This window comes from Ursus maritimus, unplaced genomic scaffold (genome assembly GCF_017311325.1).
Source record: "Ursus maritimus isolate PB19 unplaced genomic scaffold, ASM1731132v1 scaffold_6, whole genome shotgun sequence".
In the NCBI taxonomy this organism is placed as follows: Eukaryota; Metazoa; Chordata; class Mammalia; order Carnivora; family Ursidae; genus Ursus; species Ursus maritimus.
The window spans coordinates 72980007-73003616 of record NW_024426774.1 but is presented as its reverse complement, the minus strand read 5'-3'; the positions used below and the strand labels follow the sequence as shown (position 1 = coordinate 73003616).

At 37.8% G+C, this 23610-nt stretch overlaps 1 protein-coding gene and 1 long non-coding RNA gene across 2 annotated transcripts in view; one reads left to right on the top strand and one right to left on the bottom strand.

Annotated features, from left to right (window-relative positions):
• The window catches only part of LRPPRC (leucine rich pentatricopeptide repeat containing), a 106713-nt gene that overhangs the window by 13915 nt on the left and 69188 nt on the right, over window positions 1-23610 (bottom strand). The window contains exons 26-31 of the mRNA XM_008699814.2: window positions 19493-19561; window positions 18571-18661; window positions 12876-13018; window positions 12633-12741; window positions 9116-9242; window positions 3114-3202 (exon numbers count right to left, since the gene is read on the bottom strand). Of these exons, the coding sequence (XP_008698036.2) occupies window positions 3114-3202; window positions 9116-9242; window positions 12633-12741; window positions 12876-13018; window positions 18571-18661; window positions 19493-19561 (628 nt within the window). The remainder of the gene's footprint in view (window positions 1-3113; window positions 3203-9115; window positions 9243-12632; window positions 12742-12875; window positions 13019-18570; window positions 18662-19492; window positions 19562-23610) is intronic.
• LOC103671215 lies at window positions 6884-19485 on the top strand. The gene is made up of 4 exons (XR_570775.2): window positions 6884-8204; window positions 12656-12776; window positions 18918-19033; window positions 19118-19485. It is a non-coding gene; the product is annotated as an uncharacterized LOC103671215 (long non-coding RNA).

Below are 23610 nucleotides of genomic sequence, written 5' to 3'. Positions count from 1 at the left end.
AATCTTCTAATAGCCCAAAGATTCTTCCTTGAAAACAATGTCTCTTTCTGGTCTAAACAGGATCGATTATGCAACAGCAGCCAACCTGGGCCGTTCAACTTCCACACTAACAAACTCATCCTACATGACTGGACACTTAGGAGATATTCACTTGCACTCATTTTTCAAAGAAAATAAAGATCATCAGATTCCCACGGATACAGTCACAGGTTTGTTTGTTTGCTTGTTTGAGTAAGTACCTGATTATGGATAAATATGGAATATCCTTTCCATTTACGGACTCATGTGCCAGTGTAGCGAAATCATTACATTACAGATAAAGTGGTAGCCTGGAGGGAAAATGTAATACTTAGCATAACAATCACCACTACCGCTGCCAAGAAAAACTTCATGGCTTTTTCGAAATTAAAGCAACGTAACCTAGAAAACATTAAGACTCTGGAGGCAGCTTCCAAATGAGAACAACCTATCTCCTACAGAAGAATGGGGAAAGGGTAATAATTAAACAGGCCATTAAAAGTGCTATAGTAAGAAACATAATGTGTTCAGTGTTTATTACTGAGTCAACAATTTTTAAATAATCCCAAATCTACAATCTAAATCAGTAATTCTCAAGTGGGAAAAGAGAAAATAGGTCATTTAAAAGGCACATTCACCAAAATTTTATAAATACTCATGTATATATTAGAAACAAAAAATGTTATTTATATTATTTTAGTAATATAATCTATTAAAAAAAAAGCTTGATAAAATCTTCTTAACTGATAGTCATACACAGATAATCAACTTAAAAATATTCTTTTAACCAAGAGTACTGTCCGCTAGGGAGGATCTTCTCACCACTGGATCAAGAGGAACAAAAATAAGATAACTACAGAGATGACAGTAACTAGCGTAAACTGGACCTTTTCTACCTTTGTTGAGCGTTTACTACATGCAGCCACAGTAAACAGCTACGCTCACAACTACCCTTCTGAGCTAAGTACCAATTTTATAGGTGAGAAACTGAGATACAGAGTTTAAATATTAATTTGCCCAAGGTCATATTGCTAGACACCAACCCCAGAATCCAACACCCCAGAGCCTGCATCTAAGGTGCACGTGTAAGCAAGAGAGAGAGAAGGACCGGGACAGCTGATCATTTTACCTCTACCCAAAGGAACATGGGACCTTAGAACCTAAATCAAATTCCCGTAACGGGACTCGCCTTCTGTATAGTTTAGGATCTAAGGGACACCCAAAATGGTATACCCATTCACATTCTCCCCCTGAGTCCTTTTCACAATCACCTGAATTTCCTATTAATACTGATTTGTGTTCCAAAGGTGCCACAAATCAGCTGTTAATTTTCCAGAACAGGATTTGCTCAGAAAATTACATTAAGATTGAACTGGCTTCATTTTCGTTTTAGATGGGACGGAGAAAAAGAAACCTGAAAAGCAGAAGGGGATTTCACAAACTGGGAGCTCTAGTCAGCCACAGAGCAAGACAAGGAGCCGGGGACTGTGCCAACGCCACTCCCATCCCTGCCGATGATCCCCGTCCTCTAACGACAGGTTAGGTGATGGCAAGCCGCGGGAAGCGGCATGCGGGGGTGGAGGCGGTGGTGTCACGGCTCCTATTCTCAGCCAACCTCCAGCTGAACTGAACAGCTGAGAAGAATAGATGTGAAATCACATCATAAAGTTTCTTGTAGTTTCCACAGGGCACCCAACACACAAGTGAAGGACAGGAGTCAGGTTAAACAAATTCAGTTCAGATTCAGCTCAAAAATGAACCCCTTGAAATTAAAAAGTGTTGTATCTTTATCTCCATGTCCACAGAAATATACAGGCTTATTTATATGGGGAGCAAGTTTAACTTTTCAATGTTTTAAAAATGTTTATCACTTCTACATAAAATATCAACTTGACAAAAGGCTTTTTTTTTTTTTTTTTTAATCAAAAATAAAATGAATGCTTTTGAAGTTTTAGTAACAAGCTCTGCTCAGAAGGGCTGTCTGGTTGGGCTGGCCCTGCCTGGGGAGTGCTGAGGTAGACATTTTGGAAAAAGAGAAATCACCACTTACATACTCAGTCCTAATCAATTAGGAGGACGTCGAAAGACCAGCACATTTAGGTATTACAGGCAACGGTAAAGCTGCACAATTAGCAACCTCTTCTCAGGGATGTGAAATTATTTTATAAATACGCAAGTGAGGAATAACATCATTATTACAGACCAAGGAATAAAGGAGATACCACAGTGAACAGAGAGCTTGTATTTCAACGTTCCTTAAAGATTTTCTGGTGGGTTTTGTGGTACTGGCAACACTGTGGTTTTACTGTATTGACTACAATTCAAATGTAAAGCCCAAGGAGAAAAGATGCTTACCTAAATTTAAGAGAGTCATCCTTTTTCCCCTTGGGAGCTCACTCATAAGACCTCCGGATCCACAAATACCCTCCATCAAACAAACAGCCCCCTTTCCAGTCCTCCCCAAAGTCATCTCAGCAGCTTTCTGGGGTTATCTTCTTAACATTAATTGAAAAACGCTAAACTCCAAACTCCAAACAAACACTGTATTTTATTGCTGTTGGTATTATGAACTATTGAAAAAGTATTAGATTAAGTTTTAAAAATCAATATTATAATCATTTGGTGCACAATCCCACACATTTAACACTCAATTTAACTCATTTGCTATCTCACACACAACCAACACAATATGCAAGAAACAACTGCTGGGAATTGTTTCAGATGCTCTAAAGTATGTTAATTTCCAAAGCAAAATGACTTGTGCTGTGAATTTTAACGCACTTGAAAGCCTGTACTTTCTCTCGTTCTGGAACACAAATTTTGCATGTCTGAAGAGCTGTGATTCATCTTAAGAAAACCCATCTTGTGTTAAATGGAATGGAAACTGGACTAAGTGGTCAAATGACAAGTACATTCATATTCAAGCTGTATTATAAATGCATGTACAGTAATTTACGTCTCTCAGCTACCACAAAAGGCTCTTGATAAGCAGGTAATTTGCTAAATGGACTCCTTTATCCAAGTATTCGAAGGGCGTTACAAGAAAAATCTGCAGAGGCATTAATGTGACGTAAAGGTCAAGCATTGTGACATACCTTTCAAATAATCCCGCCTAACTTGCGTTATGATGAGGAGGCTGTTGGCAGCATCGTTCAGTGTGAAGCCCTTGATGTGGGTCTCAGCGCTAAAAGAAGCAGACATTTAGAAAGGAATTACTGACATGCTTCTGATACGATAATAAATGGTTGAGCACCAAGGTGAAATTATAAAAACTACTGTTCGTATGTTAAAAATATTGCTGCAAAATATCGACCTGGAGACAGCTTTTGTGTTATCCTGTCAATGGTTATAGAAGGATAATTTTTTTTTGCATTCTGACAGATGACAAAGTTGGAAATGAGCAACAAAAGAAACAAAGTACAAGATTTTTTTTAAACAATCGGTTCAGATTCTTGAATGCTGACATATTAGATGATAAAATAACTGCATGCCCTGCATTGTTCCGCTGTATCCTAAGCTGGATACTTTTTCCTCTTTTCTCTACATTCACCATAATTATAAAATGTAAAACTATTCTTTCGGCAACAAAAATGAACATTTATTTTCAGCACTGTATATTTTAAATATAAACGAAAGCATATTACTAACTAACACCGTATCATTTGGTTGATTAATTTTCAAATTTCTGTCATCTAGATACATACAGTTTTTAAAGGTGAGCGTGCTGCAGAACTAAAACCATTGTTACTTTAAAATTAAAAATTTCACCCAATAATCTTGTCCCAGCTGTTTAATTTGAAACAAAACCCCCCAACTTTCTAAAACTCAAGGGCAAAAATCGCTTTACTTATGGCTAAAACCTACGTGATTAAAACACAACCCTAGCCTGAGACGATTTCTGTTTGCTGCACTGTTTGCACATCTCCTGTGATGAAATTTCGGCATCCTTAATGCCCCCAGGGTTCATCTCCCGATTAGGAAATCGCCACAGGTCACAAGGAGCAAAAGCAATTGCCGCCATTTGCCTGATCAAGCTCAGCGATCTTGCTGCCAACAACCTCGGCCTGCTGACATGAACATCTAAGCCGAGCAGATTGTGAGAAAAGCAGGGTCACCGCTAAATTATTCTCGTCAATCCCAAGAAAATCCTCCAAAGACACTGTGACGTGCCCATCCTCTCAGTCACTTCCAGCCTCGGAGATTCACCCCTGTAGTCCCCGGGCACAGGATCTTCTTATCCCCCCCGCCCCACCAATCCTCTTAATCCCACCAAAGCACCCATTGCTCAGTTTGACTTTTTTCCTTTGTCCCATCTGTCAAAGCTCTTAAGTCAACAACTCGTGCATGAGACTATAAATGCATAAAATAAAGGATTTACCTTCTCAATCTTTAGCATGATTAAATAAACAGAAGACACACTATTAAAAATTAAGCTCACTTCTTAAGCCAACATTATTACATGTATTATACCATATTTCCATGAAAATATTACCTAAAATTCATTGAAACCATGCATTAACAAAACTTCCTTGTAACTGACGTCGAGTGTGAACTATCAACCTTTCAAAAACCTCAAAACACAGAACATTTTCTTTCAATAATCTCTTCCTATCTCCAGGAGCCGCCTATTCAATACAAATACGAAAGTGGGGATTAATAGGAAGACAGAAACTCTCCCTAGCTCTATTATATACTGAACATCTATATCTTACATATGTACAAACTGACCAATCAAAACCAGAATATATTCCTAACAGGCAAAAGGAGGAAAACTACAAAAAGTTACTGGCAGAGATCTCGGTGTTGAACAATAACAGAAGTTTATGCTTCTGACCCATACTTTGGATCTTTCCTTTTGTAAGAAAAAAATCTAGTCCAGAGCTGTCAAATCAAATTTCCTGTGATGATGGGAACATTCCTTATCCATGTTGTCCAATAGGGTAGTCACTAGCCACATGTGGCAACTGTCATGGAGGAATGGAAATCGCAATTTCCAAAAAATCCAGTTTAGTGTTATCAGAGATTTCAAATAATCATCTCCCTTACTGCTCTTCTTCGAATCAGCAGTGCCCCTCCCTTGAAAGAATTTACTATATCTAAATTTTGATTTTGAAACATGAGGAAACGTAACTCTAAAAATGAAAGAGAGTTGGCTAATTTTTGAAAGGCTGTGATTACTGTTACTTTTAAGGTTCCGTAACTTGTGGGAAAGGTTTAAATAACCTTGTTGATAAAACCCCCCATAATGAGGGTACTTCATTTTTTTTTAAGATTTTATTTATTTATTCGACAGAGATAGAGACAGCCAGCGAGAGAGGGGACACAAGTGGGAGAGGAAGAAGCAGGCTCATAGCGGAGGAGCCTGATGTGGGGCTCGATCCCATAATGCCGGAATCACGCCCTGAGCCTAAGGCAGACGCTTAACCGCTGTGCCACCCAGGCGCCCCGAGGGTACTTCATTTTTATCAACACCTCAGAGACAGCAAAGGTAGAGCAAAAACAAAGATTGCATTCTTTAGTTCGCAGAGAAAACTACTGTGCTTAAGACTGAACAAGTGGCATCGCGTAGGTAAAAACAACAGAGTAAAACAAACGAACAACTGACAGCTCTATGTGGACTGACAGTGACGGTGCCGAAACACGTGGGGGTACTGCTGCTTGCTATGGCGGCTCATCTGGTCACACCAGATCACAATAACAATGGCCATTAAAAAACAGCAACAATTCTTTTTTGCTCAGAGCACTGATATCCAACTGGAAGAAGAGATGACCCCGTTAGAATAACTCGAACTTCAACTACCACTTCTGAATTTCCAGCCAAGAGTTACTTTCAAAATAACCCAATGTAGATCTGACCCAAGATACATTTTTTTTAGGTTTATTCATCTGCGAGACAGAGAGAAAGAGAGCGCACACACACGAGCACGAGTGGGGGGAGAGGCAGAGGGAGAGGGAAGAGAGAGGACCTCAAGCAGACCCCGTGCTGAGCGCAGAGCCCAAAGCGGGGCTTCATCTCACGACTCTGAGATCATGACCTGAGGTGAAAACAAGAGTCAGATGGTCAACCCACTGAGTCACCCAGGCACCCCCCAAGATACAATTTTTCATAGTTAAGATGTAACATTTTTTTCGGTTACGGGAAAGCATGTGCATCTAATCCCCAGGCTAGGTGTCTACAGGCACGGTAAAGCTTTGCATCTAGGATCCTCTTAGGTCCACCCAGCTGTATGTGAAAGGCAGATGCAAAACACTCCTGGAAGGATAACAAAACTAAGACAGAAGTGCCCTCAAGAGTACAGAAAGGCTTCATGAAGATCTAGAGGAGGAGGGAAAGAAAGATCAACCTACGTTTTACACATGGCACATAGAAGGGGAACTAGAAGGGCTGCGCTTGCAAACATCTCGATCAGCAGCTTTCACACGTGTGTGATCAGGATCCGGTCACACACAGACGAAACGTTTCACACTACCTACGTGCACGTATAAATAAAACTCACAAATTGATCTTTACCACACGAAGTGCTTCGATATTTTCTAGTCTATTTAAACAAAATGTTGGTTCTGTCCCCCCAAAGAGAGATTCCGTGACCCACGTACTGGTGACGACTGCAGTTGGAAAAACCATCCACCAGTGAGCCGTCTTCAATGAAAGGTACGTACACTGCATGAATGCTCCAGGGTGGGGCAAGAATACGTTTAAGCCTCTTTTTTTTTTTTTTTAAAGATTTTATTTATTTAACAGAGATAGAGACAGCCAGCGAGAGAGGGAACACAAGCAGGGGGAGTGGGAGAGGAAGAAGCAGGCTCAGCGCAGAAGAGCCTGATGTGGGGCTCAAACCCAGAACGCTGGGATCACGCCCTGAGCCGAAGGCAGATGCTTAACCGCTGTGCCACCCAGGCGCCCCTTAAGCCTCTATTTTTAAATCTTATTATCCTCTGAAAAATTTCTATTTTGTGAGTCTGTTTTAAAGTACTTAACATGTGCTACATCAGTACAATTCACTATTAACGGTATCTGATTAAATGTTTACAACATGTGATTATTGAATCACTTGGGCGTTTATTAAATGCAGATTCCTGGGCCCCACACCAGAGTAAATGAATCAGAACCTTTGGGGTAGGCTGTGGGGAATCTTTTCATGCTACAAGAATGTGAGGCTCACTGTTCTAGGACAAGCCCAATTAAAATGAAAAAAAAAAAAAAAAAGAAAGAAAAGATAATCTGTATTTTAAAATAAACTTTTCTTCTTTGCTTCTATCCCCTCACTTAATCAGACCCAGTCCTCAACACAAAACGCTCCTCTCTTTTCTCTGCCCCCGCTCCTCCCAAATCACTGTTGCTTAAGAATGCCTTTGATTACTACAGGCAGTGTTAGGATAGAGAGTTCAGGTAATAATTTTCTGAGAAAAGTAATTTTAGGAAAAACGCCCACCCCCTTGATAACGCCAATGATTACAGATGACGGTACGCTGTTCAATGTCAAATTTTCCAAGTCACGAATTAAGCATCTCTTGAGTATTCTAGAGAAATGTAATTTAATTAGCAACTGAGTAAACACACAAATGAGATAGAGAATACATTAAAGACTTGAACTTTTAAAAAGTCTTCGTGTGACTGTCCTTGATATAGACATACAAATGGACATATATAGAGAGACATATATATATGGTGTGCGTATGTGTGTATACATACATATTGTACATAGATCTATATACATTGTACCTATATATACACTGTATGTGTGTATAATATGTATTTCCACAGACAAGTACAGTCATATACATTTTTCAAAATGTAATGAAACACAAACAGTAAATATGGCCCTTTAACTTTAACATAACTTTAACATAACACTAGCATTAGCAGCAGATTTTCCAGCAAACTTCAAGAATGGCAAGCATCCACTGTCGAGCCAGGACTCTAGTGTTTCAAAAGTACTGTGACTTAAAAATTTTGAAGGCCAAAGTTGAGCCAAGAGAGATTTTTTCAGAATTTGCAACACACTAGGAAAAGGCTGACCTTCGCCACTGAAAATAAGGCTGCTAACTCATCACCAGGACACGTCTACATTACAGAGCAGGTCTCTGTGATCTATTCCGTTCTAGGCCCTTTCTGATTAATAACTCAACTTTTCCTGATAACTCCTTGGGGATAAGACAACAGAGTCCATTAACTGACATACCAGGTAAGAAAACTTTATTCTTATTCTGATTAATTTTACTCTAAGGAGCTAGACAGAGACAAGACCCCTACCACCACCACCCAAAGATTTTTTTTTTTAATCCAAAATCAAAACAAAAAACACAACAGAAAGTGAAAGAGAAAAGGCATTTAAAATGTGTTGAGCGCCTGTATTTTCTCTACTTCACTCTCTATGTCCTTCAATACCTAGAAGGGATCTTTGATGTAGGTCTTATTATCATCCACTCATCACACAGAAGAAGAAACGAGGTTCACAGATAGGAGGTAATTTCCCCAGTAGAGACTTCAAGTTAGATTCGAACTCCTGCCTAAGTTAAAAGCCCTCGGGTGTTTTCATTGTGTCAGGCTCCTTCCACCACAAAAGGCTCATGAATCTTGCTGCTGAACAAGAAACAGAATATGATAAAGGGAAAAAATCACTTTTCTGTATATGGACTTCATAAATGAGTGGTGAGCTTATATTAGGGAAAGAAAATATACTGCACTGTGCAGGGCCAGTAAAGGTTATTTTTTTATAGGTTAAAAAATACCCATAAAATTAGAAAACCAGGGGTGCGTAGGTGGCCTCAGGCGGTTAATTATCTGCCCTCAGCTCAGGTCACGATCTCAGGGTTCTGGGATCAAGCCCCATGTTGGGCTCCCTCCTCAGCTGAGTCTCCTTCTCCCTCCCCTTCTGCCCCTCCCCCTACTCATGCTCTCTCTCTCTCTCTCTCTCTTCCTCTCTCTCAAATAAATAAAAAAATCTAAAAAAAAAAAATTCGAAACGCATTTCATAGGATTTTTGTGTGTAGTTGAGGATAATTAAGCAGCTGCTACTACAACAAATCATTAGGAAAATCCTAATGATAGCTGATACTTTTTTTAAGTGACAGGTTTAAACGGACGAATACTTACAGTTCTTTCACTTGCACTGCTTCTAAGAAACAATCCTTTTCCAACAGTAATTGTATAAGACTGCTGTAAGTCTCACTGTTCAACACAATGTTTTCCTTTTGTGCCTTCAGGAAAATAGCATATGCATCTATGAAGGAAAAAAACAAAAAATGAGATGACGTTATTCTGAAATGTCAAAAAGGAGGGAAAACCCCCTAAAGCAAAGCCCCAAAGCCACATATATGTTTGTTTTCATGTCCACCTACCATACCACTCTCCGGAGACACATACACTGACCAAAACAGCAGATGCAATCACCCTTCTCATCTTTATAAAAACAAAGTCAGTTTTGGACACTCTACTTAAGCCACATGGCTGGTACCTGAAAGGACTTCCTTTTAAAATTACTCTTCATACTAGCTCTCTAAAGTCAATAAATTATTTTCATGCCAATAAAAATGAGAAATAGCTCTTCTGAATTTGTTTGTCAAAAGATGATACCAGTTTCAAAATCAATTGCAAAATGTGTGGTAAAGTCCAAATAAACCAGGGGTATAATTTAGATTGAGGGGAGCAAAAGATGCATTTTAAAGCAATCTTTAATCTATAAGTGGGTGGTTACAATGGTTAACATTTCAACACAATAGCATTAAAGTGAATATAGCCTATAATTCTAAAATTAGGAGATCAAATTATTTGGCTACGACAGGACTTATACAAAAACATACAATTTTCAAATATACAGGTATCTAACAAGTAAACTAAGCAACATTTGTGTGACTGATTAACAGTTTTATTTCACTTGTTCACAATAACTGTCAGTGAATGAAAAGATGTTACCAAAAGAGAAGTAACTACACTTTTCAGTCACTTACTTTTCTGAAATAAAAATTGCTTGGCTATAAACATCCGAGTGAAACTATAATCCACTCTCGGCTGTGTATAAACAAACCACAATAGAGATGGGGCCCCAGTGAACTATCACGTACGACCTTCGGTGGGTATAAAGCTCAATGTAAGGAAATACGGTACATGCAGCTAGGACTGAGCATGATATTAATGCTCAGAAGAACATTCTGAGCTACTTTAGAGGTTTCTGAACAAGCAGACATTGTATTTGCATTTCAGAGTTAGGGCAGTTTGCAAGAGCCCTTCAATTAAACTGAAGTGACAATGTCAAAAACTTAATTCTTTCACTCTAAACTCAGAGAAAACTAGAGAGAAAAGGTATGACATTAATATCTGCATCTTAACCAAGGAGAACAGATAAAATCTTTCAGTCCACGATGCTCCCTTTTAAGGGAGCTAAGAAGTTAAATGCAGTGCAATTATTGTCTACTCCCCAACAAGCAGTTTGCTCAATGAAAATATACAAGTACAATTAGAATATTTAACATTAACAAAATAATCTAGGAAATCTTACTAGTTGTTTTCTAAAACTGTAGTTTATTTTAAAGATTTATTAGAGAGAGAGCGCGCACATACATACACACGCGCGCGTATACACAAGCAGGGGGAGGGGCAGAGGGAGAGGAAGCAGACTCCCCACTGAGTGCAGAGCCTAATACAGGGCTTGATCTCAGATCTCACAACCCATGAGATCACGACCTGAGCCGAGATCAAGTGTCGGATGCTTAACTGACTGAGCCACCCAAGCGCCCCTAAAATTATAGTCTTTGTATGAAATTGGTATGGCTCTGTTTACTATTCTCAATTTGTTGGAGAGAGAAAAGAAAAGAAAAGAAAAGAAAGGAAAGGAAAGGAAAGGAAAGGAAAGGAAAGGAAGAGGCTATCATTGTAATGCCCCACACTCATTCATCACAGGTTTCTGGTGTGAAAGTCAGTAAGTATACGAAACTATCAGAAATTTGATAAAGTACTAACGTGAGCAATCAATTTTCAAAGTATTCATATTTTGCTAAGCATTCAACCTGAGATATACACAAAAGTAAAAATTCTGAAGAACTAACAGGATTAAAACCAGTAAAATACATATAAATTGTATATTAAAACTAGAACAGGGGTACATTTATAATAATAAACACTACATTGTTTTTATTGAGTTAACTGGTGTTTTTACTTAAAACAACAATTTTTAAAAAGGTGACATATGAAGGAGTTCTAGAGTCTTCAAACAGTTAACATACACTAATTTTATACTCACTTCGGTCTAATCAAAATTCCACTACTGAAATAGTACTGATGGTCATAATTCATTTTATACTTAGGTTTAACACGTACATGGTGAAAGACTCAAGGATGTACACACTGAATATGCCACAAAGGAAAACGACCCAAAGGGCAAAGTTACTATTCACGACTGAGAAAGAGTAAGAGCTTAGCTTATTCTTTCCTCGTACACTTTATTAGTGTCATAAAATTTTAACAAAGAAATTAAGAGGTTCTGTAAATTTCTAAACTGATTCTTTCCTACTGAACAGAGAGCTCAAAACTGGCAATACTAAAATGAAAAAAAAGTCTGCTGCACAATGGTTAAGGCATCATAAAGCCTACCTGAAAACCCACGCAAAATTGAAGGAGTTAAAGATAATGCTAGCTATGGAGAAAAATTAACAAAAGTAAAGGATACAAAAGTAATATACGATTTTGAATGAAGTACAATGAAGTCTAAATGGAAATGTCTATAATGTAATAGGCAAGCTGATACCAGAGGGTTCAAGATGGTCATAAAAATTTTAAAGCAGTCATAACAGTGGTAGGCATGCCACTTAGGAAAGTTTACCGTGAGAGAAAAGGAAGAATAAGACATAGACCTCATGTCCTGTCAACAACCTTGAAACAGTGCTTGATCACTTCAACATACATGCTTAATGCCCTAATCATTTTCTGTTTTCAAATAAAAACGAAATATATAATAAATGTATTTGCCAAAAAACATTCATGATCATGCTATTTTCAAAGCATAATTTTTGATAAAATGTATGCCTATTTTAGTTTTTTTTTTTTTATAAAAGATTTCAAACGTACAGAAAAATATGAAGAATAGTATAATGGACCCTTCCATATGCCCATCACCTATATCTAACAATTACTACCATTTTGTCAGATTTGCTTTATCTTTGTTCCTTTTGACTTAGGTATTTTAAAATATATTAAAGATACCCTGATTTTTTTTCGTCTCTCAGTACTTCATTAAGATCTCAAAACTTAGGACACTGTCCTATAAATCTTAACACCACTATCGTATCTAATAAAAATGAGAGAGGGGCACCTGGCTGGCTGAGTCAGAAGAGCATGAGACTCCTGGTCTCGGGGTCCTAAGTTCAAGCCCCATGTTGACTGCAAAGATTACTAAAAAAAATAGACAAACTTTAAAAAATAATGAGATAATTCCTTAACATTATCTACTACTCAGTTGATTTTTAAGTTTTCCCAACTACCCCAAAATGCCTTTGTTAAAGAACAAAAGAAAATCACTAATACACGTAAGTTCCGTCTCTGTCCTAGAGCACTACTAATTTGTTAGAAGGGCTTAGATCCCATGTTGCTATTAGAAGAGCCCAGCATATAGATTTACCTTTGCTTTTCCTTTGTTGGCAGGCGTTCAACAGATCTTTCTGTATATTACTTACTGCACGTGAGGGTGGTGAAGAATTCACGGAGCGCTTTTCATCCTCATACCACAACTTAAAGACAAAAGTATTCAGTTAAACAAAACCTGGTATGTAGAGTGATCTTTTTAGTATAAAACCGGGCTAATCATGCCCTACAGTTATACCGACAACAAAACCTGTTATGCTTAGAGCTAAAAACAAATTACCTCAGGTACGTCAAATGGAACCTCCTGATTACTGTTTCTAAGGATTTCTGCTAATAAACTTAATGTCTTTGCACGCGGAATAATATTTTCTTCTTGCATTTTATTCCACACAGCATCAGCTCTTTGCCAGTCACCATTTATTTCTGTAAAATTTGAATAAGCAGAAATTAATGAACATACTAAATCGAATTCATAAAAATGTTTAGAATTTTTTCCTATTGGATGCTAAGTAAGCATTGTTCCAAATACTGCTTCCAGGGAAAGGAACAGGATGATTGTGGACCAAAGGTGAAAAGACTTCTTTCTGTATGCCTTTTGAGTTTTCGACAATGGAAATTCCTTACCTATTAAAAAACAACAACCCCCACCCCACTTTACTACACACTTTGAAAATCATGTTAATAAAAAGTCTGTCTTTTTAAAGTAACCGAGACATTGCCTATTGCCCACTGCTGAAATCAAAATCCGAAATAGGTAACAATGCAACTATGCCCGTGAGCCTTTGGAAAGATGATGCGTACATGTATATAGTATAATACACAGCTGGAGGTCTGAAGTGATTGAAAGTGCGCAAATGTATGATTTCCTTCCAAAGTGTCAAATCAACAAATCCTTTTCACTTAGTAGAATAGGGAGAATTCTGTCTCTTCTGCTGACTTGAAGAATGTCTATGACATTGTGTGTGATAGATTTCTTTATCACAACAAATAATGCCATCAGACTAAATAAGTATTGAGGGCAAGGGAAGTTTATTGGAAGGAAACAGGCAGACTCCTTCCTATTGAAAAACTGAGTTCCTTTTATGTGGTAACCTAATCTTCACAAGTAGCAAAAACTTAATCATCACGACTTTATTTTTAAACATTCTAATAGATTTTGAAAAGAGAAAAGGTCAAGTCATTGACCTCACCAGTCACTTCTATAAATCACATAATCACTAACATGTTCATGTGTATAAGATCCTTTTCCAGGGGCGCCTGGGTGGCTCAGTCGTTAAGCTCTGCCTTCAGCTCAGGTCATGATCTTGGGATCTCGGGATTGGGCCCTACATGGGGCTCCCTGCTCAGCAGGGAGTCTGCTTCTCCCTCTCCCTCTGCAGCTGCCCCTGCTCTTGTTCCCTCTCTCACTGTCTCTGTCAAATAAATAAATAAAATCTTTAAAAAAAAAAAAAAATCTTTCTCCAGAAAAATGCAGACTCATCACTAAACAGTTTTTTAAAATGTGATTATATTCTAATACAGTTTTGACCGAATCTATATTATAAACATTTTCTTACCTACAAATGACTACATTGAATAGCTATACTAGAATTTACCCAGCCAATCTCCTCACGCTAGACATGTGACTGGAATTCCATTTTACACATTATAAGAGTGCTGCATTAGCCATCTTCGTACCTTAATCTTTGTTCACACCCTCAGTTGTTCCCTTACGCTAGATTTGTGTTTGTGTTCTGAAACTTTTGATCTTTATTACCAGACAATGTTCTAGTATGTCAATTCCAGTTTATACATCTGGGAACTTCACAGTCTCTTTTAAGGTATTTGGGTGGAGATGAACAACTCTTAGAAGAGTCAGTGACCTATCTAATTTCCTCCCTCCCTCCCAGACATTTGATCTAGATTATTTTGTCTGTCTCATAGGAAATCTTCCTTCACCAAACATAGACAGCAGTGAATAAGTTAACTCTTTTGTCTTTTTGAATTTGTATTTATAATCATTAGAAGCTTTACCTCCTATGTTGAAATAAATAAGACTTGCTGTAAAATTTACATTTCAGTTGTTGGCTGCATCGAAGTGTACACTTCACTATGTAATTCTTAAAACTTAAAATTCTTAAAATTCAATTCTTTGGCTTGAATGGTCAAATTCTGGCACACAAAACTGAGATTGTTATTGAATATATACAATTAGAAAACTTATGTTTTAGGCGTTTAGTCCTTAATTGGTGGGTTATAACCTGTATTTATTCAAGTGCTAATTCTTTCCCTTCCCCACCCCTTTCTTCCTTTTGAGGAACTATTTCATGCTTAAATTCTAATTTTATACCAACTTCAAAAAAAAGAAAACCAAACTCTGCATGTATCCAGATCAGTCTCAGCAGTTAAAGTAGCTCCCACAGAGGACCGTAATCCCAAACTATGCTAGGTATCGAGGAGGACACTGCAGATAAAAAGGTAGTGCTCTGTGCAGTTAGGCCTGTAACCAAGACTAACAACACGAAGTGAAAGAATAACTGGAAGGATGCACAAGGTACCACGGTAGTCCAGGGGAGGCGGAGGTGGCCAGCCTCACAAACCTCTTTTTCCTATGCAGATGACCTTTTGCTGATGCTTTTTTTTTTTTTTAAAGATTTTATTTATTTGACAGCGAGAGAGAGACAGCCAGCAAGAGAGGAGTGGGAGAGGAAGAAGCAGGCTCCCAGTGGAGAAGCCTGATGTGGGGCTCGATCCCAGGACTCCGGGATCACGCCCTGAGCCAAAGGCAGACGTTTAACGACTGAGCCACCCAGGCGACCCTGCTGATGCTTTTTTAAAAAAGAAAAGAAAACTTCTAAGTTCATCTTAAAATTTCCTTTAGGAATAAGTAGTCTCTGAGGTTTGTTACCATTTTTTTTCTCCTTAATCCCCTCCCTCTGCTCTGTTGGACACCTTCCTCCAGTGTTTTGCTCTGTATTTGAGCCAATAGTCTGAAGAACCCTGTAACGTGAGGGTGGCCTCTAAGGCTGGAAGTCAGAGGAAGCATTACAATGAAGTATACGTTTTAACCCGGTTTGTATACTTCATATCTTTGTAGTGCTATAAATAGTTAATGCGATTGTGATAACCCTGATCCTCCCCTTTCTGAAGAGCAAACATGCTCCCCTTTGTTGGCCCCCTCTTTTCATTTTGCCCTTGGACCACTTACTTAAACATGTTAAATAATTTATAATGCACTACGAACTCAACTTACTTGAAAGGAACACATGATATGGAATGATATATGAACTATGGTCCTACTATACTTGAAAAATCCCTATTTTGGATTGTGAATTTTTTTTTTTTTAATTTATTTGACAGACAGAAACAGCCAGCGAGAGAGGGAACAAAAGCAGGGAGAGTGGGACAGGAAGAAGCAGGCTCCCAGCGGAGGAGCCTGATGTGGGGCTCGATCCCAGAACACCGGGATCATGCCCTGAGCTGCAGGCAGACGCTTAACGACTGCGCTACCCAGGCGCCCCTGGATTATGAATTTCTGAGAAAATTGTTTCGCCTACTGGAACTTTCTATGAGCTCTTTTTCTTTCTTTCTTTTTCTTTTTTTTAAAGATTTTATTTATTTATTTGAGAGCGAGAAAGCATGAGCAGCGGGGAGACGGAGCAGCAGACTCACCGCTAAGCAGGGAGCCTGATACAGGGCTTGATCCCAGGACTGTGGGACCATGACCTGAGCCGAAGGCAGATGTTCAACCGACTGAAGCTCATTCTTTCTCACGATGTAATTTTAGTCCTTGAAAGAGGCTGGCCTAATTATTTTTGGGTATTAGTTGAAGAGCAATTTTGCTTTGTTTTAAAATGGTACTCCCCCCACACATACACACGCACACTTAATGTTGTTGTGAATTACAACATACCACAGAAACAGGCACAAAACAAAGATACACACTGCTCAATGGTTTATGATAGCCAACATTCATATTGTCTAGATAAGAAATAGAAAGTGAAACTTTTCATACCTTTAAATACTACTTGTACTAAAAGTATTTCATTTTCTATTTACTCTGTACAGTAGGATGTTCACAGATGATCTGTTAAAAGAATCTGTCACAATTCAAACTTTATTTCTATCTTTTCTAATACACTTTGACCTTTCATTGTGATAATCTTGCAATCTTAGTTCCTAGACGTGTAACAAATACTACATGAATGAAGCAACCCTTCGCCTGCATAAAGAAAATACTATTTTTCTAAGATGACAATATTTTTACCTTCTTACTGAATATTTTCTTGTATTCTAAACACTTCAGTTTCTTTTTTCATATATACGGATAGTTTATTACGTGTATATATTATTGGAAAATAAAACTGATTTACATTTTAGTTTTGCCTTAAAATTTTTTTCAAGTCTATTTTTAAAAATCCAGTATTTACAACTTTGGCATTTGTTCTACCTCAGAAGGTATTTTTGTGCTATTTTCTTCAAGTACTTACGGCCACCGATGTTTCCTTTTACACTACGTGGCTTCCCTGCATCATTATAAAATAAAACATGAGTATGTTCCAAATTACTAAAGATTTAAGCAATACAATACTGTACAGAATCAAAAATGGACATGTCATTTTGCCCACCCCTCAGAAGTAACTTGTCAACTGGCCATCCTTCCAGTTTTTTCTATATTTCTATCTATTATCCTTTTTCATATATACCTATTATTTTGATTGTTTCATACACTACATGTTTCATACTCTATGTTTTGTGGCTTCCTTTTATACTTAATATGAAATACACTCACAGGGAGAGATCAATGCCTTTTCTCTCTAATACCAAGTTTAAGTGCTGGTGCCCTTGGAACCTCTGAAGTTGACCACTGATCTTTTTCTTTTTAATTTGTGAATTCATGAATTTTTAAAAAATATATCTGTGTTCCAGTTTATTGCAATCATAACTCTTTTAGGTGCTCAGAAGTTCCATCTTTGACCAGTGGGGACTCCTTTACATTGGCTCCTATGTCGTTTGACACACCTCTCTAGTTTTTGATTGTTTTCAGACAGAACAAGGACAATCCAGGCTTGTGTAGCATAATCTCAATCCCAGACGTGGATTCCTTATTTTAGAGGGAAGATTATTTAGAGACCATAATCAGACCATAATTTGGAAATTACCCCATCTGATAAGTAAATGTAAAAACTTACTGACTTTACAATTAAAACCCTGAACTAGAAATTTTCATCTCTTAGTTCAAAAGCATAGAGACTGTGCACGCAGTGCCAACGGTTGTTACTCACTGGTCATATAGCCATAAATTAAACCCCACAACTGTGTGTATTCTTGTAAAATCACTAGTCATGTCCAAAATCGTTGGTTGAACAGCTTAACAGTTCTGAGGGATTATTTAGTAGTTAGCCCCCTTGTTCTTTTTTTTTTTAGCATTTTATTTATTTATTTGTCAGAGTGACAGAGAGAGAGATCACAAGGAGGAGCGGCAGGCAGCGGGAGAAGCAGGCTCCCCACTGAGCAAGGAGCCCGATGCGATGCGGGGCTCGATCCCAGGACCCCGGGGTCATGACCTCAGCCGAAGGCAGACGCTTAACGGACTGAGCCACCCAGGCGCCCCTGGAAAAAGATCTTATACACATGAACATGTTAGTGATTATGTGATTTACAGAAGTGACTGGTAAGTCTACTGGAGGACTTAAATAAAAAGAAAAAAATTAGTCTCTCCTCAAAAGCTCCTATTAAATTCTGTGGCCCTGATAAAGATTTTTCTCACCTTCTCATTACTGGAGTAAGATTGTCAGAATTTATGAAAATTGCATGGTGTCTAGTGATACAATATAACATTCTGTGATAAAATACAATCTGGCCTCTACTTAAGCCTCTGTTGAAGACCACACATTTGACAATCACTAGACCTTCCTGATAGTCCTTTCTTGCACCTGCCTTCAAGAGAATAAATGCCTCAAGATGAAAACATGAGGAATAGTCAGATTACTTACTATATAATTTCAGCAGATTGTAGTACAGCTGGTCTCTATCACATTCAAACAGCTTCTGTGTCAGCTCCACTAATTTTTCTAGAACTTCGACCTTAAAGATAAGATTAACAGATGGATCTATACTGTGTAAAGGATGTATTTCATAGCTGACAAATCTCAGTTTAATAATTCTTCAAACAAGCTTTACCCGAAGGGCAGATTAACTTCAATTCAAAAGTTAAAGAGCCGAGCACAGCAAATGTGAATGTACTTAATGCCATTGATGTGAACACTTAAAAATGGTTAAAATGGTAAATTTTATGTTATATATGTAGTTTACCACAATTAAACACAATTTTTTTGTTAAGTTAAAAAGCTGAAGGACTCGGTTGTCAAGAACAAAACATGAACAATATTCTGGTTGAGGGAACCTCCATGAAGATGCATTCTGAAGAATTCGAAGATATCTGCAGTAGAGGACTCAGTGAGTGTCTCCTCTGTTTATTAATAAGAATACTCTCCCACCCAAGTGTTACACTCCTCTTCCCCTGTGGCTTTCACTTGGCAGGCTATGAACAGCTATCTGCACTGGAGGAGACGTAAAGTAGAAACTCCACTGGGCTCCCGTAAGTGACTCCTCTGGTCACTAAGGACTGAAGCAGATTTAAATTGCAAAGGAAACAAGGTGAGCCTGCTCAAGCCAACAACTAGGATAAAGCAAGCTAAAATCTTCAGGGCCCGAATTAAAATTTTTTAGGGATTCTACTGCAACTCAGGAATAAGAATTAAGCTACTGCTTATTTGGAAAACAACCAAGATGCTGCTGCTTGCATTAATAATGCTGTATGTCCTGAAATCCCCAAATGCTCATATGACATGCAGGAAGGACACCTGCTTGTTACTCACAATTTTAGGTGCTCAGAACCAGAAATTAAACACAAACCTGATTACTTGAAATACATCTATCACAAAACCACTGAAGTCTTGCAGATCGAGCTCTAATGCCTGGAGTCTGTAAAATAAAATCATCATAGAACACATAGGGGTAAGGCTTAGCTACATGTTCATTTTCCCTCAAAGAAAACAATTTCACTTCTAATGAATTTGCTGCCTCCTTCCTAAACAAATACTATAAGAAAAGAAACCTTTAACTTAATACCACAGTTACCAAAGACTTTTAGGATTAAAACAGAGCATAAAGAGTAAACTATATTTAACCAGTATCTAGAAGATTTGGGTTATGTCAAAATGTTGCTTTGCAGGTCAATTTTCATTCCATAAATCTTTAAATATTAAAATGGTTAAACTTTTTTTAGTTCAGAAAGAAACCTTGACTTGGTGAACTAAATCAACTCCAAAAGACGTCAAATTAAACACACACGCGCTTCAGAGATCCCAATGGATTCAGGAAGCCAAAATTATTAATGTTACACAAACTTATTAACCATCAACAGAACAATAAACCAATGGCTTTTACTTTTAAAAGAAACATGCTTTGTAAAATTTAGTGATAAAAGTATTCTGACTACCACAAATGCTTGCCTACTATCTAAAACTAAATGTGAAAAGAGCGAGGTACTTAAAACAAGCTAAGTACTTAAAATTAGTCCATAGTCTTAGTTTATTTCAATTACTGAGATATGTTAGATCCTCAATCAGAAATTACTAGGGTTTAGTCAAGAACTCTGGCTTCAAAGCACTTATTTTATAATTTTGGCTACTGGAACAAAAGGCAAACTAATTCACACATGATTCCAAGGATTCGTCACTCTAACCATAGTATTTTCATCATGTGTAAGAGGGTTTCCCCATTAATACTACATTTCAATCACATCATTATGATAAGAAAACGACACACTCATTAGCCCTGGCTGTTCCAGTCCAGAAGAGGCGCCTCCACTGATTTCTCCACGCAGCTCTGTTGACTAAACCAGGGATCCCTCAAATCTGATCTTTTATTTAGAAGTCCTCATGATTTTTTATTCCTTAAAATAATATTGTACGATGTTAAATTAAGAACTGAAGCAGACACTAACATCTCAGAGCTTTGGTAGAGTGACAGAAAAACTGGTACAGCAGAGGTTGTAGAAGTGTTATTCTGACTGTGCAAGTGTGAGCATTGTGGGATACAAGAAATAAATGCTGAATAGATCAAGTGCTGAAATATATTCTCAAATACCATTAATGTTTACATTTGCATGCAATTTGTACTCAAGGATTTTCTCACATTATCTCTTTGATTTCACATGAATTACACTGAAAATGAAACCAATAAAAATGAAACTAAATGAAATCAAATGTATACAAAAAGCCCTTGCAAAAATACTGGGAAGTCCTCTTTAGAAGAAGGCAAAATGCAAGGACTACATACTTATAACTTCAACTTACTGCTTATCCAAATGCCAATGATCTAAATAGCACAACTTTTATGGTAAATGCTTCCTTTCTGTGGCTGATTAATCTGCCTGTCACTGGCAGGACAGCTGACTTATACGGCAGATATTCCTATGTTTCATTTTGAAATTGAGAACTGTTTTCACATTCTAAATCTCAATCATCAAAAGAACATCTAGGTCAGATTAACTAAATCTCCTAGGCTTCTGTAATAGTCTACATTTCTGGCTTATCTCTTAACATCTTATTGAATTTTAAACACTGCAAGTTGAAAGCAAAAATAGAAAATGTAATAAAAATATGGAGCATAGAATTCTAATTGGGATGCTGTATAACTTATCAAAAACCAGTCAATGCTTAATTAAAACAATGAACTTACCTAATTTTTTCTGTTTTTGCTACATACAATCTAATTAATGGTCAGTGAAAATAAAATAATTATTGTAATTAAAAACCTGGCATGTTTGTTTCCACCGAGGTTACTGTGCTTCAAAACATTCTTTGTGAAGTTCCAATTTAGTACTACGTTCACTTGTGTAAGAGTAATAGTAATGCAAAATAAAAAATCATTTTCATTTAATTTTGTTACATTACTCTGATGTAAATTTGCTGTTACCATAATAGGCTTCTATATATACTAGTAAAAAGACCTATCAAGTAATTATTATCTTCAAAGTGGAAAGAAATGAAGATTCTTCTACTTCAAACACTATCTCAAGGAAAACCATCTTATTTATTTATTTATTTATTTATTTATTTATTTATTATTTATTCGAGAGAGAGGCAGCGAGAGAGGGAACACAAGCAGGGGGAGTGGGAGAGGGAGAAGCAGGCTTCCCGCTGAGCAGGGAGGCCGACGTGGGGCTCGATCCCAGAACGCTGGGATCATGACCTGAGCAGAAGACAGACGCCCAACGACTGAGCCACCCAGGTGCCCCTCTAGGAAAACCATCTTAAGTTTGACTCAAATAGAAGTTTTTACCTGTCTTGATTTTTTCCTGCCATTAGTGCTAGAAACGTGAAATGGAAAACAAATGAGCAACTATCTAAGCCTCATAACCTCTACTCAACATAGCAGGAAAAAAATCAAATGCATGAGAGGGAGAGGACAAGCAAAAACAAGAACCCAACTATTTATCTTCATAGCTAGAATAGCAAAGGAAGAAAAAGGGTATCATGGAAGTTACTAAATCTTTCAATATTTGTCCTTTTCTCTAAAATCTTCAGAGATAGGGGCACCTGGGTGGCACAGTCAGTTAAGCATCCAACTCCTGGTTTCAGTTCAGGTTGTGATCTCAGGGTCGTGAGATGGAGCCCCAGGTAAGGCGCAAATCAGCATGGAGTTCACGCGAGAGTCTCTCTCTCCCTCTGCCTCTCCCCCCACGCGCACACGCTCTCTTTCTCTCAAATAAAGAAAAATAAATTTTTTAAAAAAATCTTCAGAGATAGACTTAAAGACTATGTCTAGAGTAAGGAGGAAAATATGACTGGGCAAACATGATCCACTTAACCACATGTTATAGGAGATACTAAATAAACTAACTCATGGGTGGGGGGTATGAATTGGCATGAGAACTGACATCTCTTGAAATTTGGGAGGTCAGGGGGAAAATAGCTCTAAAAATCATTCTGTATATATAAGATCCATTCTGGCTTATTAAGGAAGGCAAATTAGGATAAAACTTTGCATGTGACCACGTAAAGAACAAAGGGAAAAGCCACAAAGACTGGGAGATCACTGTAATCCAAACTTTTGGTCCTAAACACAAAACCATAAAAAAGGTTTTGCTCCTGAGAAGACAGTAAATACACTCTGGCTACCATGTGATGGAAAGGTAACAGCAGATAAAAAGAGGGGGAAAAATCAAGAAAGAATAATTCTGGAGAAAGGGTAAGTTCTTTTGGTGGGTCAGATATGGAGGGGTCAAATCATGGAGATCATATTGCAATATATAAATGCATGAAATCAAAACATCGCATACCTTAAACTTACACGATGCTATATCTTATCTCAATTTTTTTTAAGATTTTATTTATTTGAGAGAGAGAGAGAGAGAGAGAGCGAGAGAGCGTGCACATACACATATGGTTGGAGGGGCAGGGGTTAGCAGACTCCCCACTGAGCAGAGAGCCCGATGCAGGGCTCGATCCCAGGACCACAGGACCACGACCTGAGCCAAAAGCAGACGTTTAAGTGATTGAGCCAGCCAGACACCTCTATCTTATCTCAATTTTAAAAAGAGAGCGAGATCACAGACGTAGAAATGGTACAGGAGAACCAAGAGAAAAATGTGAAATCAGGACCCGATTTCAAATTCCATGACTACCACTAACTACACAAGCTCCATACTGACACTCTGAACTAAAGTTTCCTGCCCTAATTACTTCTGAGTTGTTTTGTGAGCCTCATATGAAGATGTGCATGAAAATCATTTAGAAGTATAAAAGTGTAACTAGTATTAGTTATACTGGTTAGCTTGTAATCTAAGTTTGCACCTCAGAGGAAAAGGCTGAAATGAGAAATGCTAAGAACGTTTAAAGCAGACTCTTACTCAAAGATCTTTGTGTTGTTACTTGGAAAACTTAGCAGGCCCTGGCACAAGATGGGCACTAAGTACGTGATTACTGAACTGCTCAAAGGGCTAAGAATAAACATAAATACTTCTT